The sequence below is a fragment of the Aspergillus welwitschiae genome (assembly GCF_003344945.1).
Source record: "Aspergillus welwitschiae strain CBS 139.54b unplaced genomic scaffold BDQ94scaffold_3, whole genome shotgun sequence".
Lineage (NCBI taxonomy): Eukaryota > Fungi > Ascomycota > Eurotiomycetes > Eurotiales > Aspergillaceae > Aspergillus > Aspergillus welwitschiae.
Window position 1 is genome coordinate 1236091 of NW_020798697.1, and position 17730 is coordinate 1253820.

The 17730-nt window shown below is 49.8% G+C and overlaps 6 protein-coding genes and 1 non-coding gene across 7 annotated transcripts; 4 read left to right on the top strand and 3 right to left on the bottom strand.

Moving 5' to 3' along the window:
• Window positions 1–105: 105 nt before the first annotated feature.
• On the top strand, window positions 106–4541 carry BDQ94DRAFT_181551 (phosphate:H+ symporter; the record flags this gene model as incomplete). Its single annotated transcript, XM_026773908.1, has 8 exons — window positions 106–372; window positions 419–1251; window positions 1297–1866; window positions 2818–3278; window positions 3321–3500; window positions 3603–3820; window positions 3863–3925; window positions 3997–4541. Exons 1-8 carry the CDS (start codon window positions 117–119, stop codon window positions 4539–4541), a joined length of 3126 nt encoding a protein of 1041 aa, XP_026631269.1. The 5' UTR covers window positions 106–116.
• A 355-nt stretch (window positions 4542–4896) lies between these two features.
• On the top strand, window positions 4897–5841 carry BDQ94DRAFT_166442 (uncharacterized protein; the record flags this gene model as incomplete). Its single annotated transcript, XM_026770550.1, has 2 exons — window positions 4897–5223; window positions 5290–5841. The coding sequence occupies 2 exons, from the start codon at window positions 4897–4899 to the stop codon at window positions 5839–5841; spliced, it is 879 nt and encodes a 292-aa protein (XP_026631270.1).
• A 703-nt stretch (window positions 5842–6544) lies between these two features.
• On the top strand, window positions 6545–7398 carry BDQ94DRAFT_74961 (uncharacterized protein). The gene has a single exon (XM_026776448.1). The coding sequence runs from the start codon at window positions 6835–6837 to the stop codon at window positions 7300–7302; it is 468 nt and encodes a 155-aa protein (XP_026631271.1). The 5' UTR covers window positions 6545–6834; the 3' UTR covers window positions 7303–7398.
• Window positions 7399–7493: 95 nt separating this feature from the next.
• BDQ94DRAFT_181555 (MFS general substrate transporter) lies at window positions 7494–8980 on the bottom strand (the record flags this gene model as incomplete). Its single annotated transcript, XM_026773909.1, has 2 exons — window positions 7494–8784; window positions 8835–8980. 2 exons carry the CDS (start codon window positions 8978–8980, stop codon window positions 7494–7496), a joined length of 1437 nt encoding a protein of 478 aa, XP_026631272.1.
• Window positions 8981–9405: 425 nt separating this feature from the next.
• BDQ94DRAFT_166445 (transcription factor domain-containing protein) lies at window positions 9406–11264 on the bottom strand (the record flags this gene model as incomplete). Its single annotated transcript, XM_026770551.1, has 5 exons — window positions 9406–9627; window positions 9678–10172; window positions 10227–10752; window positions 10801–10999; window positions 11051–11264. The coding sequence occupies 5 exons, from the start codon at window positions 11262–11264 to the stop codon at window positions 9406–9408; spliced, it is 1656 nt and encodes a 551-aa protein (XP_026631273.1).
• A 2539-nt stretch (window positions 11265–13803) lies between these two features.
• BDQ94DRAFT_181559 (flavin-containing monooxygenase) lies at window positions 13804–15454 on the bottom strand (the record flags this gene model as incomplete). The annotated part of the gene is made up of 1 exon (XM_026773910.1): window positions 13804–15454. Exon 1 carries the CDS (start codon window positions 15442–15444, stop codon window positions 13804–13806), a length of 1641 nt encoding a protein of 546 aa, XP_026631274.1. The 5' UTR covers window positions 15445–15454.
• A 2106-nt stretch (window positions 15455–17560) lies between these two features.
• BDQ94DRAFT_t28 lies at window positions 17561–17668 on the top strand. The gene has a single exon. It is a non-coding gene; the product is annotated as a tRNA-Met (tRNA).
• The last annotated feature ends 62 nt before the right edge of the window (window positions 17669–17730 follow it).

The window sequence follows — 17730 nt, forward strand, 5'->3', positions numbered from 1 at the left end:
AGCCAAGCGATCGGGAGACCCTGAATTAGTAATCAAGGCCACCACGATCTGCAACCATCGGCAACCGAAAATGAAACCACATCCATGCATGACTTCTTAGGTTCCCTGGGGTCAATATGACTAGCAGTGAGTCGGACGCAGCTTTTGCGTACCATGAGCCAAGTATCTCCACTCTTCTCAATCAGGGCGGATTACTTGTGGTGTTGAACCTCATCAATGTCTGTCTTGATAAACTACTGTACTGTGGACTGATCGGTCAACTGTTCATTGGTATTCTCTGGGGAACCCCGGGGGCAAAATGGCTGGATACGGAGACTGAAAGAGTAATCCAGCAACTGGGCTATATTGGCCTTATTATGCTGGTGTATGAAGGTGGGTAATACGGCCTAGCGAAACGATCCATAACTCACCTATATAGGTGGCCTCTCAACGTCAATCAAATCGATGAGAGCCAACCTCCTTATCTCGCTATGCGTTGCACTCACTGGAATTGGGGTCCCTATGGCCTTGTCGCTCATCTTAATGAAGCTGGTTTCCGCGAGTCCTCTTCAGGCTTTCGCTGCAGGCGCGTCTCTCAGCGCAACCAGTCTTGGCACCACTTTTACCATTCTATCAACTACTAATCTAATCCCTACACGCCTTGGTACTGTCACTACAAGTGCTGCCATGTTAGACGATGTTGTGGGTCTTGTCATGGTCCAAATAATCTCAAATCTCGGTGGTGGTACGTCGTCGTTCAACGTCGTCACTGTGATCCGACCCTTGTTTGTCTCCATCGGCTTTGCATTAGGTGTCTTTATCCTGTGCGCATTCTGCTTCAAGCCAATCCTGAAAAGGACTCTCAATATGAGAGGTAATATGCCACAATGCATGGGCACCATGGAATTTGCTTTCCTTGCGCAGACGTCTGTGCTGGTAGGACTCGTGGCTGGTGCTACCTATGCAGGAACCTCCAGCTTATTCGCAGCGTATCTTGCGGGAGTGATCACTTCTTGGTTTGATGGATTGGCTGCCGATATATGCGGTATAAATGCTAATAAGGCTCATAATATGCCAGTGTCAGAGTCGGGGGTGCTAGGGGAGCAGACTACTTCTGAACAGTCCACATCTCAGGATCTTTCAAACAACAGTACTCCAGACACACGACAGACACATCCGTGCAGACCACATATAAAGGTACCGACCGGTATCGAAGTATATGAGAAGTACTACCGGGAGCCTGTGAATCGCATCCTGCTCCCATTGTTCTTCGTAAGTCATCTACCTAGTTGCATGGTCTTCCTCTAACATGCCCAGGCCTCCATCGGCTTTGCTATACCTATCACCAAGATGTTCCGCGGAGATGTTGTATGGCGCGGTGTCATTTACGCCATTCTCATGATGTTTGGGAAGATGGTCACCGGTCTATGGCTCGTTCGTTCCTCACTACCTTCAGCAACTACTCTGATATCCATCCTTGGGAGATCATTATCTCGGGCTCTTGTCTCGTGTGCCTCTCGTAAAACCGAGGACAAGAGAAAGAAGCAGTCAAAGGAGCAGGGTTCCCGTCCTAGAATCCAATCTGCAGTTCGTACAGAACAGTCCGATCAGAATACAAATGCTACTAATCTGGACCAAAGCAGGGGAAATTCTCCCAGTCCCAACCAAAATGAGCCTGTGTCTGGAACAGAACCTCAAAACCCGTCAGCAAGTCCCAGCAGAACCATGTCTCTCCCTCCCAAACCGAAATCGCTCTATCCTCCGTTTATCCTCGGGCTAGCAATGGTTGCTCGAGGTGAAGTCGGGTACCTCATTGCTTCCCTCGCAGAGAGTCAGGGGTTGTTTTCCAGCGGGTCCAATGGCGAGATTTCGGAGATATATTTGGTGGTTATTTGGGCAATTTCGATTTGTACGTTGGTTGGACCTATATCTGTTGGGACTATAGTTAAACGGGTGAAGAAGCTGCAACAGTCTCGGGAATCATTGGGCGCGGATCCTTTGGGGGTTTGGGGAATCTAACTCCGGAGACAGAAAGTCGTACTTCAAAAGAGCTTGAACAGATGTCATTGAACTTCAGTGTAGTTTACGCGTCGTACTGTAGCGTCTAGTCAAATGTTCTCTCTTCACCTGTCACGTGTTACCCAGTTTTCTTCGCTGTCTGTCTTTCTCAACAAAACTGTGCCCTTTCCTACTACCACCGAACTGCTGGGATATACTATGGCAACCCACAAAGCTAAACAGCATCCGCAACTAGCCATCTTTGTTGTTTCACATGCCTTCGTATCCTAAACAAAACGTGGCTTCAGATCCAGAGTACCTCCATCCCGAAACACTGCCAGATGATGTCTTTTGATATCAGTTTACAAGGGCTTGAGGAGACCTCCAGATAATCTCCGCGCTGGAGTAAAGTTAACCTTCAGCTACAGGAACTCCAGACCGTCCGAAAGAGTTGACCCATGGGTACTTCCAAGTCAGGCAGGCTGCAGTACCCCACGTGCCCTGCTGACTGGTATCCATCCGCTTTCCAATCGGTCTGTCCGAATCTTGTTGTCACTTCAGACACTGTTGACTTCCTAGAGGTGCCAGGTCCAAGCGAGTGTACAGGGATGGAAGCTTCGGAGAGTGTCTGGAACTGAAGCAAATGACATCGGTAAGCACATGAAGAGCACGACTTCCCCTCTCCGGATACCTTTCCATTCATGATCTTTCAATTCATCTGACTCTCAAAATAATACCCTTTGCAGAATATTCTCGTCGTGAAACTTGCTTCGAACTGATATGGCTGCCTCTGGCACCGCCGCGTTCCCCAACTACAATGTTGACCTTTCTCATGTGGAGGATCCCAATGAACGTCGTCGGTTGGCCCTCGCACGTATCGATGACGCTCCTTTTGGATGGCGCCACGCTCGCGCGATCGTTGTAGCCGGGGTGGGCCTCTTTACCGACTCGTACGATATTTTTGCCATAAACCTCTGCTCAAGCATGCTGGGTGTTGTCTTTTGGCAGCATGCTACCACCCGCCCTGGCAAGATGCCATACAGCTCGGACACTGCCATCAAGGTCTCCACCTCAGCTGGTACCGTCATCGACCAGTTGTTCTTTGGTTGGCTGGTAGATATTGTCGGTCGCAAGCGCATGTACGGGATCGAGCTGATCATCATCATACTGGCTACATTGGCACAATGTCTGTCCTCAAATTCTCCTGCGGTGTCTATCACAGGCCTTCTGGTCTTCTGGCGTACAGTCATGGGTATCGGAATTGGAGGTGACTATCCATTATCATCAATCATAACTTCAGAGTACGTACTTACCTGTTATATTCTACTCCGCTAACCGATTAGGTTTGCGAATACAAAGCATAGAGGAGCCATGATGGGAGCTGTCTTTGCCATGCAGGGCTTTAGACAGTTCGCTGCCGCAATTGTTGCGCTAATTGTGACTGTAGGTTTCAAAGGCTCCCTGGAGTCTGCAGCCTCTGTGAGTAAATGCAGTGGAGTCTGTCAGCTGGCCGTGGATAAAATGTGGCGGGTCGTCATTGGGTTCGGAGCGGTCCCGGCTTGTCTCGCGCTTTATTATCGTTTGACCATCCCGGAAACCCCGCGCTACACCTTTGATGTTGCCAGAGATCTGCTCAAGGCTGATGAAGACGTCGAAGCCTACATCCTGGGGAAACACGAAGGTCATCCTGATGAGGTTAAACGGGTAGCTGTGCTTCAAAACGCCGATATCAGACTACGGACTCCAAGAGCAAGCTGGTCGGACTTTCGTTCGCATTTTACCACATGGAAGCATGGAAAGGTGTTGCTCGGCACTGCGGGATCGTGGTTCTTCCTTGACGTTGGTGAGTATTCTCCACTATGACTGGAACGAGCTGACTCTGTAGCGTTCTACGGACTTGGACTCAACAATTCCATCATTTTGACGGCCATCGGCTGGAACGGCGGGGGTACTGTGTACGAGTATTCTACCGCAACGCTGTGGGCAACCTGATCTTAATCTGTGCTGGGGCCATTCCAGGATATTGGGTAACGGTTGCCACAGTCGACCGGCTAGGCCGCAAGCCAATTCAGATTACCGGATTTGTGATATTGACCATTATATTTATCGTTATCGGATTCGCGTATGAGCCGCTGAAGAAGTCCGACCACGGATTATTGGCATTGTATGTAGTGGCACAGTTCTTCTTCAACTTTGGACCTAACGCCACCACGTTCATTGTGCCCGGGGAATGCTTCCCTACGCGGTATCGGTCAACTTCGCATGGTATCAGTGCTGCCGCTGGAAAGGTCGGGGCCATCATTGCGCAGTGTGTATTTGGGCCGCTAGCGCATCGGGGGGCCAAGGGAGGCGTCAACTCGTCCGATACGCCGTGGCTTAATCATGTAATGCAGATATTTGCGCTATTCATGTTGTTTGGGTGCTTAACCTCGCTACTCATCCCAGAGACGAAACGGCTGACGCTGGAGTATCTGTCTGGGGAGGAATCTACACCCACACCGACGGTCACTCCCTCTCGGCAAGAGCGGGAGCCGAAACGAGACGAAGAAACGAGGGAACGGTGACTGAGATGCGTACAGGTAATTGACAAGAATATTAGCTAGTTTGATGGGGAGTGAAGAAGCCCATAAAAGCAATGTCCAGACATATTAGCTTTTGGACGATAGTATGCGCAGCAGGGATTCCACAAAAGTAAACTATGAGATATTAGCCTAGTCCTACAAATTCAAAGGCGATCAATATTTGCAACATACCCTGAATCAGTAACACGATCAAACCAGCGTAGATAGTATTCTGGAACCTGCGTCAGTATGTTTCCATGGGCCATTCACTTACCACATCCCACTTGTATACTTCTCTCACCTCACATACTACCACCAAAACAACCCCCACCAAACCCAAAACACACGCAGAACCAACATGTCTACAACCAACAACACCCTAACGACCTCTATCACCACCACCGAGCCCGACCAAATCGCCTCCCTGCACCTCATAGCAGACAGCATCGCCCAGCAACGCCAACTCGCCGCCCGCTCCATGCTCACCCACCCGGCCGTGCTCTCCTGCCTTACCTTTTCCCTCTTCATAACCTACTTTTTCACTCGTGCGCTTAGCACCACCGGAGAAGATAACTGGCCTTACCTTCTGCTCATCACCTGGCCCGCCTGCATCACGGTGTATCTCCTCGCCGCGGCGCACACGACACATCCGTACCTAGAGAAAGCAGGCCGTACAGGTACATGGGTATGGTTATGGAGGGGAGGAACAAGGTATAAGCATCGGCGGCGAGAGCCACTACCACCACCACAGTCACCACCCCCATCTACATCGTCTTCGCCTTCTACGTCTAGAGCGGGATACAAGACCCCCGTGAAGAGAGATCACCACAGCGCAGAAGATAATGAAGAAGAAGAGGAGGAAGACATAATGATCGTAACGAAATACCATAACCGGGTGATCGGCACGCTCGTCCTGCGAATCATCCGCACGGAGGAAGAACTCTGGGGCCATGTGCGGGATGCGGTGGTGCGGGAGGAACTGTACCAGACCCCTTCAATTCCAGGAACAGGATCTACTACTAGTACTTCTTCCGGGTCCTGTCAGCCAGTCGGCGTCATCCGGGCCTGGACCGTTGAGCAGCATCTTCGGGGAGTCGGGGTGGGGAGGAATCTCTTGGAAAATGCGATTCGGATCTGTCGGGATCGGGGGATCAAGGGCCCGGTGTTTTCGGATTGTCATGCGAATGAGGTGCTGGGGTTGCCGGTTGTTTGTAATGGGGAGTTGGTGAGAAGGGAGAGGCGGGCGAGGGAGGTGTTGGAGAGGGTGAAGAGGGAGGTGGAGGAGATGCAGTTAGTGTTTTAAGGGGTGATGGGGATGGGGAGGTGCAGGTACGCGGTGGGTGGGTGATGTGATGTGTGTAGTGCAGTACAGTACAGTGCAGATGCAGTACGGGGTACTTTGCATTTAACCATAAACATGACGTGAATGTCAGAAGGAGATGGATAAAGTGGATGGAATGAATGGAATGGAATGGAATGGATGATGGATAGATCCATACATACCTAGCTTTTAGTTCAACACTAAAAATTAATTCATCATCGGCTACGGAGTACATTCATGCCAATGCAATACCCACTACAGAGATAGTACACACCGGATACTTACCGAATAAAAAGTACTGTACCGAGTGAAACATCTCGAATCACACCAAAGAAATAAAACCAATGCAATAATATTCATATTAATGCAGCAACAATCCAATAACCCCAACCCACAAAGAGAAAAAAAAAAAAAGAAAACCAAATAAATCCAATACCTGAACCACGTCACCCGATGGCCAGCTGGGACCCCCTACGTGGATTGACTTCCCCCCCGATCTAGTAATCCCGGGGTAGATCCCGCGTTTTGTCATCTGTGATTGGCCACACCTGAAACCTGCATCGCCTGATGGCCCCGTATCTAGTCAGTTCACGGCTGGTATTACCGTGTATTGCCGCCGATAAATATAGGGTCTGGTGGGTCCGCCAAGGGTTCTGGGTGGATCTTTCTCTGCCTTAAGAGTTGGCTGAGAGGCCTCTCTCCTGTTTGGGATTATTCTAACTGACTAGTAGTACCTAACTACGTACCCAGCTGTTGGGGAAATCCGGAGGTGAGGGATATTTATTGATTCATTAGGCTCCTTTGTTCTGTTCCCTCTCTCTCTCTTTTTTTCCTTTCTCTCACCTTTTCTCCGTCTCTCATCCCTACCTACCTACATCCACTACATTAAAAACAACACTCGTTTCGTTGTTCTACCCTACACTCGTTCTACACACTCGCTCCTCCACAAGAGAAACCCAAATAATCGACAAAAAAATGTCCACCACCACCGCCACCGCAACCACCTCCGCCGCGAGCTGCACCTCAACCGGCAACCTGTACGTGCTGCCCGTTCAGGACGCGGCGTGCGCCATCCCCAACACCAAGAATGCCAGCGCCATTATGGACAAGTGCTGCTCGCCCGCCAGCCCAACCAAATACGACAACGACTGCGGAATCTACTGTCTGGCGCAGGGGCAGGATGTGAAGGAGCTGCTTTCTTGCATTCAGTCTAATGGTGCCGTCGAGGATCCCTTCTGCTCTGGAAACTTGACGGCGACGGCGACGGCGAGCGTGACGGGGACCAAGGCGACGGGGTCGACGAAGACGGGGACGAGTACGGGAAGTGCGGCGAGTGAGACGGGGTCGTCGGCGGCTGTGCCGATGAAGCAGGCTGGGGTTAGTAAGGTTGGATTGGGGATGTTGGGGATGGTTTTGTGCAGTGCTGTTTTGGGGGCATTTTAGAAATCTGATTATGGGTTTATGGATATGATATGATGGTCTGGGGTGAGGGGGAGATGATGGAGGGTTTCGGGACTGAATGTATTCCTATTTCGATTCGATTCGATTCGATTCTATGATTGTAATGTTACTTACTTAGTTGCCCTACTCGATTTTAATTTTCATGACATTATCTTGTCATCTGGTGGAGGGGGCTACACTCGCCACTTCCCATGGACTTCGGCTCGCACCCAGAAACATGCCACCGTCGCGGCAAATAACAACACTCCTACTGTAATAGCAGCCCGCTCGTAAATCCCCGACTCCGTCAAGGCCGAGCCTCGCGGAATCAACAGCCCCGTCAGCGGCGTGCCAAGCAACGCCCCGACCCCCCGGACCAGATACAGCGCCCCATTCACGCTAGTGAAATGCTGCACGCCAAAGAGCTCCACTAGCGATGCGGGGAACAGCGAGATATACGCGCTAGCAAAGGCGCCATACAGGATCGTGAAGACGATGAAGAGTCCATGCGCCGCGGCACTCGAGACCAGCGATGACGGCAGCCAGAATGCGAATACGGCGACGGTGCTGAGCAGCGTCGTGGCGGCGAGAGCATTGATCCTGCCGAGCTTGTCGGCTGCGTAGCCGATGATGATGCGGGAAACAAAGTTCGATGCGTTGCTCAGCGTGATGAAGTTGGCTGCTGTCGTGGCGCTGTATCCCAGCGCTTGGGCGTATGCGGCGTAGAAAAAGAGCGGCGTTGAGTAGCCGGCGGATTGGAGGAAACATCCTAAGGCTTGTGCAGTGAAGCGTTTGGACCGGGCTACACGCCAGTTGACGAGGGGAACGGAGAATAGTCGTATCCATTTGGGACGGGCGCGGGAGGAGCGGGATGCTCCGGCCGCTTGCAGTTTGACTTGCTCGTGGAATTTGGGCTCCCAGCGGAGGATGCTGCCCGCGGCGGTGACGGTCGTCAGCGAGATGCAGCCTGATATGCGGAGGGCGTTGCGGAAGCCCACGTGGGAGATCATGGCCCGCAGTGCAGGCGGCCAGATCATGCCCCCCACTCCGGTCCCGGAGATGATAATTCCCATGGCGAGGCCGCGACGTTTAGTGAACCAGGTTGGGGCGACCGCCATGGTGGGAACGTAGGCCATACAGGTGCCAATGCCCAGCAGCAGCCCCTGTGTCAGAGCAAAGTGCCATAGAGCCTTGCTGAAACTGGCGAGGATGTAGGCGATACCAAACACCCAGCCGCCGGCGATGATCACGGCTTGCGGGGAGAAGAGCTTCGCCCAGGACATGGCAAAAGGGCCGGCCATCGACATAAGCGCAATGGCCAGTGTGCCGATCAGGTCGATGAGCGCAGTCGTGCTTCCGGTAAAAGGAGTGTTCGGTTCGCGGGCCATCTCTTCATAGAGGGATTGGTAGACTCCAAACGAGAACACGAAAGCGCAGGTCGTGATCATCACGATGAACCCGGCTGCCACAACGGTGACATAGTGCCTGTCATGTCAGAATCACCAGGCTTTTTGTTTTTTTCGTGAGCGCCTTACCATTGGGAATAAACCGGCTCAGGAACGGGCCCATTCCTGCTAATGGAAGCCTGGTTCGTATTCTGCGGCAAGGATGCCACCTGCTCCTGCTCAGCCGCCGACCGTGAGCGATCAGACAACTCTACCTCTACCTTCTGGCTCGCCATGACTACCCAAGAGAAGCACAAGAGTAGGTGGATCGATCGATTCAACCAAGCCTTATTAAAGTTGATCTGATAAGGCGGTTGCTTGCCGAGCCTTATTTCCGCGGCTAAAGCTTCACCCCGCCGCACACGGCAATCTCACAGCTTCATCTACCGGCACGGCGGATCCGGGGTATACCAGGTATATTATAGGCGGATGAAGCCGCCTGACCACCCCCATTGAAGTCAATTTTTTAGCCGAGCTTTTAGCGATCCGGCAGTCTCACGCCTCAACTACCTTCATTGGCTGCTCATTCACCGCGAGCTATTTTCGTCATGGTAGTGCCATGTCACGAGGCCAACATAAGCGAGTCTCGACTGAACAAACCGCGTAGCTTATAAGGCTGAGCAGCTTCCCATATGAAGAGTATGTACATCTCAACGAAAACCTAGCCATGGCTCTCCTCCTCAATATGGACAAAGTCGGATTCGGATCCAAACAGATCAGGGTGTTGGATAGCCCACTCCCGGCATAAATGGTTAGTATTTGCCAGATTTTGCACCATACCTAGAGCTTCCTGCAGCTGAAGCGCACATGAGGGATCCGTGTCTTGATACATCATCAATACCTTGGCGCAGAGAAGCACGGGAAGCGGTGTGAATGGGGCAATCTATCATGTGTGAGTTCAAGTAGCCAAACACAAGGCACCTGGCCAATCACCTCGAAATAATTCAGCTGGAGCACTGCCTCTGTCAATCGGATAATCTCCTGCGCAGCCAGGATTGCCCGTTGTCGACATTGCAGGACCATCTCACTGCTTTCAATTCCGTCAGCTAGGAGCTGCAGCGTCGTACAATGATATAGAAGAGCCGATTGTATCATCAGATTTGGGATAAGAGAAGCCAGCTCTGCAGGCATCATGGTTGCCACCGGCTGGAGTGTCGAAATAACCTGACCCTTCTTGACTAGTATAGCGTCTAGCCGGCGATGTCGCTCCCAGAAGCTGTTGGATATGCCGCAGTCGGCTTGCTCAGCGGCTGCCTGCTGCCGGTGTAATACTGTTCTTCCGCAAAGTGTAGCTAGAATAACCATTTCTGAAAGTTCTGCTTTCGGGAGAGGCCCATCTTCAGTAATAGCCTTCGAGAGAAATCCAGTCATCTGGTTTAATTGACCCATCTGGAAGGCCTCCTCTCTGGCGGGCAACCGTGTCGCTATCTGTCCGATATGTCAGCTAGATAAGCCAGTCATGAAACCACCGATAGGACATACGACTCGCTCATCAAAGGTCAATGGGCTCTCATGTCTTAAGGAGATAAGCCGGTCTAGTATGTATGCTATCCAAAAGACACGACGCCTCTCCTCTGTGCAAACGGGATCATCCAACCCGCTCGCCTCGTCGGGTCCTGCTCTGCCCTCCTTGTTGAGATCAATCTTGTGCAAGTTCATCAGCTGCACAAGTCGAATACCCTGACCGGCGCTCATCCACCCACGCTGAAAGGTATGGTGGGTAAATTCGTAAACTGCAAGTATCAGTAATGCTTGAACATGCTCTATCCGGTCTATGTTGCTATTTTCAGCTGTTACTTGTAGATATCCTAGTAGCTCTCGGGCTGACTGGTAGAGTGGTTCGCAGAGATGTTCCAGTTGGGCGGACTTGGACGTAGTTATCGTCCACATGGCGTATTGCAAGCATTTTCTCGATATGGATTTACTATCATCCCTGGTCCACGAAAGGTAGCGCCGTGCATTGAGAATGGGGACGAAAATATGTGCACGATCAAAGTACAACTGGTCACTTATTTGCTCAGCACAACAGCGCGGAAAAAGAAAACATGAAACCCACAGTTCGGCGTGTAATAAGTCCGAAATCGGTGCAGTCCCCAACTTTGGTGCTCCCGCTGGAATGTTGAACTCATTAAGGGGTATGTTTAACTGGGATTCCCAGCCATGCATTGCGGATTGCGCAGCAGCGTCACCGTCTGTGGAAATCTCCGTGGACAGAGGATCCTGTGTCCGTCCAAACAGTGTATTCTCGAGATTCGCTACTTCATATGAGTTCTTGTTGATATCTTAGGATTGACCAAGCTACTCACCGATACGCACCTGCAGGCTTTTCAAATGTCCTTTTTTGGGCCCCCGACGGGAAGGCTGGGGGTTGAAAACACATATTATACCCGCGTTAGAACAATTATTGCATTGAGGATGTTTCCCATCACAGCGCATCTTGCGGCGACGGCATTCCGTGCATGCGGAGCCAGGGCGGTTGCGAGATTGGGGTTGTTCGCTTGAAGGCGAAGGGCTGGACATAGCTTGCGCGTAGGCGGGGGTAGGTAAAGCAGAGAAGTTCACGTGTGTCTTTCTCGTAAGACGGTGATGGAAATTATATGTCTACTCATTGCGAGGAAGGAACACTAAAAGGCATCATTGCGTACCATTGAAAGGTGGCAGTCCATGCCGAGACAACTAGTGCACCTTTTGTCCCGAGTCATGGAACATCCTGCAACGAGAAAGCGGCGGGGTTGACCGACTAGTAGCAGAGTTGGTGGTCTAGTCAGTATGCTTCCAGCACAATTTATGCGTTATATCACCCTGCAGATGAGCATGAAAGGATAATCCTTGGGTGAGGCATTGCCTCTTATGGGAAACCGAGTGGGGTCAGCACGAGCCGTGTCATGACCATCAAACTTATAAGATCGACGCGCCCGGGATCACCCATATGCTAGAGTTGCAATGTGTTAACAGTAAAGTTCGATCGCAATGATTTGGAATAGGAAGTTATGAGGATCAGCTGGTGAATCATGCACAGGGTGGGGGTCTCTTTTCGGATAGTATTGTCTGCAGGCAGATGACCAGCTATCGAATCAGCTCGAACTATGCTTGTCTAATGGTGGGCATACCAAGCTTCTAGCTACCCCTGGTAAGATTCCTGAGAAACATAATGCAGCGGCTACTGCGTAATGCTATTCGGAGAACGCGGCCTGAACACTAGTTCAGCTGTTGTTTCAGCTGCCATCATGGATGCAGAACTTTTGTTGTGATGCTGCATCCACGTTGGTGCACACCGCAACTTAAGCCCAGGGTGACTGCATAAGTGCGATGATAACCCATGCTCAGAATCCTGGGCGGAGGAACGATCTCGATCCAGGTCTTTCGATAAATAGTGCTAGCAGCCCTGTGCTAATGCAATCCTAGTTTGCGTATAACTGTTTCTGATGCGCGAACAGAATTATTCTCATCAAAACAATCGTGAGCACAGTATAGAAACTCCACGCCCATTGGCTATTGCTTGCTCTTGGTGACAAAGGACAAATCATTGGTTACAGTTCTACTTCCTGTTCCGAGCCAGATTCAGAGACAGCCTGTTCTTGCAGCAGATCGGATAATTGCCATCATGTAGGCCAGAGGTCATCCACACCATGCTGCGTGCAGCGGTTAGCCTTCAAACGTGCAGCTGCGGAGGCTGGCATTTTCTTGGGATGCTTGGCATCAGAACGCGCTGTAGAGAATCGAAGATACTTCGAGACGAGTTTGGTGTGCACCCCGGACATCTGGAAGAGAGGTTGTTGCATTCTGTTGGGTATATTCGGCTTCTGTTAAGTTCTGTTGGCTTCCAATGTCTGCGGGTGTCTCTTAGACCCTTGCTAGTTCCATATTGCTTTTGCTGCTTATCTTCAGCCAGCCACCATCAAATAGGAGTCAAAAAACCATGTTTATCCTTGCTCACGATCTCCAGATTTGCATCTTCAACCAAAGTCTTCCATATCTGTTAAAAAGGCTCTTTTCTCGTGATCCGAGCCTGTAGGTGCTGAATAATTTTGATACAAGAATGAAGCGCCAAGATACTGTAATGCAACTGAAAGCTATAATAAAGAAGCAAATGGTCAGTGGCAGCGGCTCCGCCGGTACTTAGAAGGTCTGGATTAAATGCTTAGCTGCGATATGAACATAGCATACCATCGAAAGTGAACTAATCGAAACCAACGGCCATTTACTGCACTAACTCCCAGGGGTACACCGAACGTATTCCTCGATGTACAGTGCAGGACATGAAGAACAAATGCTAATGTGTGTAACCAAAGAAAGTTTGTGATTGATTGCCTGTTAAGGTGAAGAGGGAAAGCGAGAGATGCTCTTGGATGGCATCCGCGGCTGCTTTACACTTGGTCGGCCCTGGGAGGCCTGCAGAAACCTGAGGCCACGCCTCGACAAGGCCATTATATTGATTGGAGAAAGTATGGAGTAGCCTGGGATGCAAAAAGCAAGCAATTTTGGTTCTCAGACTAGTGATGCATTGATGTAACTAGTTAGCTGATTTTCTATCTAGTAGAGCATGTCAGGCGCATCCTTCGCGGAGAGAGTTTCGTGGCTCGTAATTTAACTTTCTTCAATACTGCTAGTCTATATCCTCCTTTCACGGTAGGTCCCAAAAACATGACATCTGCGGCCGCCTGTCTTCAGTGGAGGCACTATGTCTCGGGTGATCATCCCGCAAGACACATTAAAGGGACCCATGCGTTTCCCGCAAATCCTTTGGATACATGATTGTCAATGTCAAAATACTGGTCCTCGGGAACCTTTGATAAGTACATCTTATTGCTGATCCCTACCTGTAGAAGGCTCCCCGGGAGAGTCATGACTCTGCCGACTGAGGCAAGGCTGTATTATCTGTATTTCCTGTCGAGGCTACGATGTGCTGGTAGTACTTTACTGGGGCTAGAGAAAAAGGTTGACAGCCTGGCCTACTATTGGCTGGTCAGCTATCGCTGCACATCAAGCAAATGACTCGGGGGGGATGGTTAATTTCATGTCCTCTCGCCGTGAAATCCGCATGGAGTCTTCCTATATTTCAGAGATTTGCCATCTGTACAGTCCGGAACCCCTTCCAAGTCTCCAAAGCCTCCTTACAAGCCTGTTCGTATGCCGGTATCCCACCACAAAAATTGAGCATCTGCCGCTTCTTTCCCGGGATATTGGCGCCCATGTACCAGGAGTCCGCCTGAGTAAATAATGTTGCGTTGGCAATTTCATCCGCCCCATTTGACCACGAGTCTGCGGCTTCTGGTGTAGCCTCAACAGATGCCAGTCGATTAGCCCGCATTCTCTGGATAATGTTGATGATAATTTGCCCCTGGACTTCCATAGTAGATGGTACATTGCTAAGCGCACTCGGTCCATGCACTCCGCACATGTAGAAGAAATTGGGGTATCCACTAAGCGTCAATCCCAGGTATGATTTTGCGCCGTCTCTCCATTCTTCCTTCAGAGATCTGCCCTCTGTGTTATGAAGGCCTAGACTAGTCAAACTCCCCGTCAGACCATCGAACCCAGTTGCCAATGCAACCGCATCAAGCTCATGGTAGGCTCCACTGCTCGTTACAATACCGTAGGGCCGGAATTCAACAATCTTCTCCTCGCGCACATTGACTAGGTGGACGTTCGGCTGGTTGTATACTTCGTAGTAATTCAATTCCAGTGACGATCGTTTCGCTCCAATGGGATGTGGTGGATCCAATGGTGCCAGGAGCTCCCGCTTCCTGGGGTCATGGAGTCTCGAACGCGTCTTTCGAGCCCAGAAGTCGTACAGGGCACGGTTTGCTTGCAGGTCGGTCAAAACATCAATATAGCTTCCAATAATGACATGAAAACCGCCCTTTTTCCATACATATTCGTATAAAGCCTCGCGCTCCTCGGGTGAAACGTCAAATGTCCGTTTGGGTACTTGCGTTGCTACATGCCCCGCAAAGGTTTTGCCGCGGTCCCGAAATACGTGCGGATACATGGACTTGATGACCTCCTGCTCTGGAGGAAGTTGAAGCTGTCGCATGGGCAAAGCCAGATTGGGTGTTCTCTGAAAAACCGTCAAGGTGCCTGCTTCTTTCGCCCACTCTTGAATGATCTGAATCCCTGCTGAGCCCGTGCCTATCACTGCCACTTTCTTCCCCCGAATATTGACGTCCTCCTTTGGCCAGTGTTCGGAGTGGTAGATTTCTCCTTTGAAATCCTCCATCCCAGGAAAAGCAGGCGTGTAGCTCTTCGATGCAAATCCTGTACATGAAATGAGGAATTGGGATTGGGTGATTCGACCATCCTCGGTCTCGGTGCGCCAATGGCTCTTTTCTCGGATATATTGTGCCTTCACTACCTTGGCCCGGAAGTCCACATCTTTCTTGATTTGAAGCTTCTTGTCGACATGGGCAAAGTACCGGCGCAGCTCCTGACCGGAGGGGTAAACTTCGCTCCATGACCAATCCTCCCAGACCTCCGGCATGGACAGCTGATAAACCCAGCTTTCCGAGTCGACTCTCACACCTGGATAGATATGATTTGCCCATGTCCCTCCCAGATCTGACCCTGCTTCGTAAATCCGGCACGAGTAGCCTAGTTTGCGAAGGTGATATAACATAAATATTCCCGAAAAACCGGCACCAATGATGAGGATGTCATATCTGACAGGGCAGGTGTCTGTAGGATGTGCACTGTGCGCCATTTCTATATTAATGCTAGGAAAGGCATATGTGTAGCAGCAAAAAGGCCAGTATGCAATAATTGGTGGGCTCCCTGGAATGTCAGGAGGAGGGCAAGTGTCGGTATTTGTAGTCGTGCGACCGCACCGCCATCGTCAAGGGTCTGTGGTGTAATAACCCAGGTACTTCTGTGACAGGTCCACCAATCTCTGGATACGGGCCGTTGGAGAAATTGTTGTTTACTAGCGCGGAGACCTTATGTTACAGTGTGGGTTTGGTTGCACCCTAGCATTGGACGTCTGAGAAGCCATGCTTTAAGTAGTCCGTTCACATGGCGACGGCCGTTTTCGGCTTGCTCCACTCGGACCTTGAAGATGCGTGAGATGGTTAGAGATTTTCGAAGATAGATCCATTACCCAGTTTTCGTAGAAGGACATTCAGTTGACAGTTATGGTGCTTGTATCAAGGTTGGGGAGCTGATGACAGCTTGGCCCGAGTAGCTTCGACAACAACTGAATGCCTATCGTCGTGCAAGCCGATACGAGGAACCTCTCTAAGAAGCCACATGAGGGAATGATCATGGGATAGCCCGCTGATTCCGACGATATGGCGGCCTTAATGAGATAACTATTGGTCGCCCGACGAAGATAAGCACTAGCGAAACATTGGCGCACGGGACGAGGAAGGAAAGGCTCATTAGCACTTTATTTTGTCATCTTCATCGGAGCAAATCAGCGTCCTCCTCCAACCCCACACTGGACGATCCGGCCTCGTTGACGTCGGAAATGCATTGCTGACGGAGTGTTAATTTCCATATGCACCATTGTCAATGCACAGTGACGGGACAAAGGCTCCTTCATCACCGTAGTCGAAAGACTATGAAACCGGCGAGACAACTGACCCGAATGTCGCTGTTCGGTACTGTATCAGAAATACAGACACCCCTTTTCAAAGTTGGCCACATAGCTGGTTATTAGATTGCACGGAACACCGCCTTGAAGGCTGGTAACGTAAACCACAATCGCGCGGCCCATCTTGTAATGCCATACAAAATCTATCTTTTTCTAGATTTTTTAACCTCTAAGAAAAAATACACTTCTTATGAGACTTTAGGATTATATAAAGCCTAATCACTGGAATATAGATATACTAGACTTACTCAAAGTTATTTTAAAAATCTTTAAAGTAAATAGATAGACTATCTTAAAATATATGTATTTTACGTGTATTTTATATTACCAGCTATTATATATAGTTATAGAAATCTTGGAAAAAATATTAAAAAAGGTTTATGACTACTATAATTTATGTACTCAATATAAAGTCTTATACTTCTCAAATAATTGAAATATTTCAATTATTACAAATGGTTTATGGCATTATTAGCTGGGCCGCGCGATTGTATGGGCCGCGCGATTGTGGTTTACGTTAATGATGTTCAAATCTGTCAATATTCACCACGGAGTGTTAATCTTAGCTAGTTAAAGTTGATTCGGTGAGGGGATATGGATATGAACACCATTTTTGTATGTGCTGATTCATGCTGGGGTAAAAGTTGGAAGTAGAGGGACAATACGCCACCAGCAGCGACTTCGAAATTCAAGGTCTGTCGAGGTGCATGCCAGATCCGGAATAGCGGGATTTACTTTGCTACTGGATCCGCATTGAGTCTGGGGATTGCGATTAAACCCCGGACCCGTATCAAACTACATTTTGTCGAGGTGAGGTATATGCGGCGATATTCTTGATCTTCCGTTCAAATTTCTATGAGCAGCGTGATACTTTCTCCCTTGCGTGGAATTATCTGGCTTTAGCTGTGTGTGTGGATATATTATCTCCATCACTGAATTTAAAGTTCACTATGGCTGTGATATGACTGCTGCTGTTTGGATATATATACCAGTGAACCAAGACGGCAGTGACACCCAAATTCTCGCCACTGTTCAAGAACGCATGAAAGAACAAAATACAGCATTCAGCCCTTTATCTCAGCACAAGTAAATATAATCAAGCTTCCTACGAAAATAACACCATCGAATAGCACAAAATCGAAACTCTCATGTCACCCACACAAGATGGCGTTGCGAAACGAAGTGGGTGGTATATAGCCTAAATAAAGGTTGCGGCTTTCAACAAGTCGTCTCGATGGTGTAGTTGGTTATCACGTGGGTCTCATACTACAGTATGACGTGGAAGCATAACTTCCATGCGATCCCAAGGCCGGGAGTTCGAACCTCCCTCGGGACATTTCTTTTTGGTTTCCCGTGACCGCTAGTCACGTGACTTATTGGGTGTTTGCTTCAGATCTC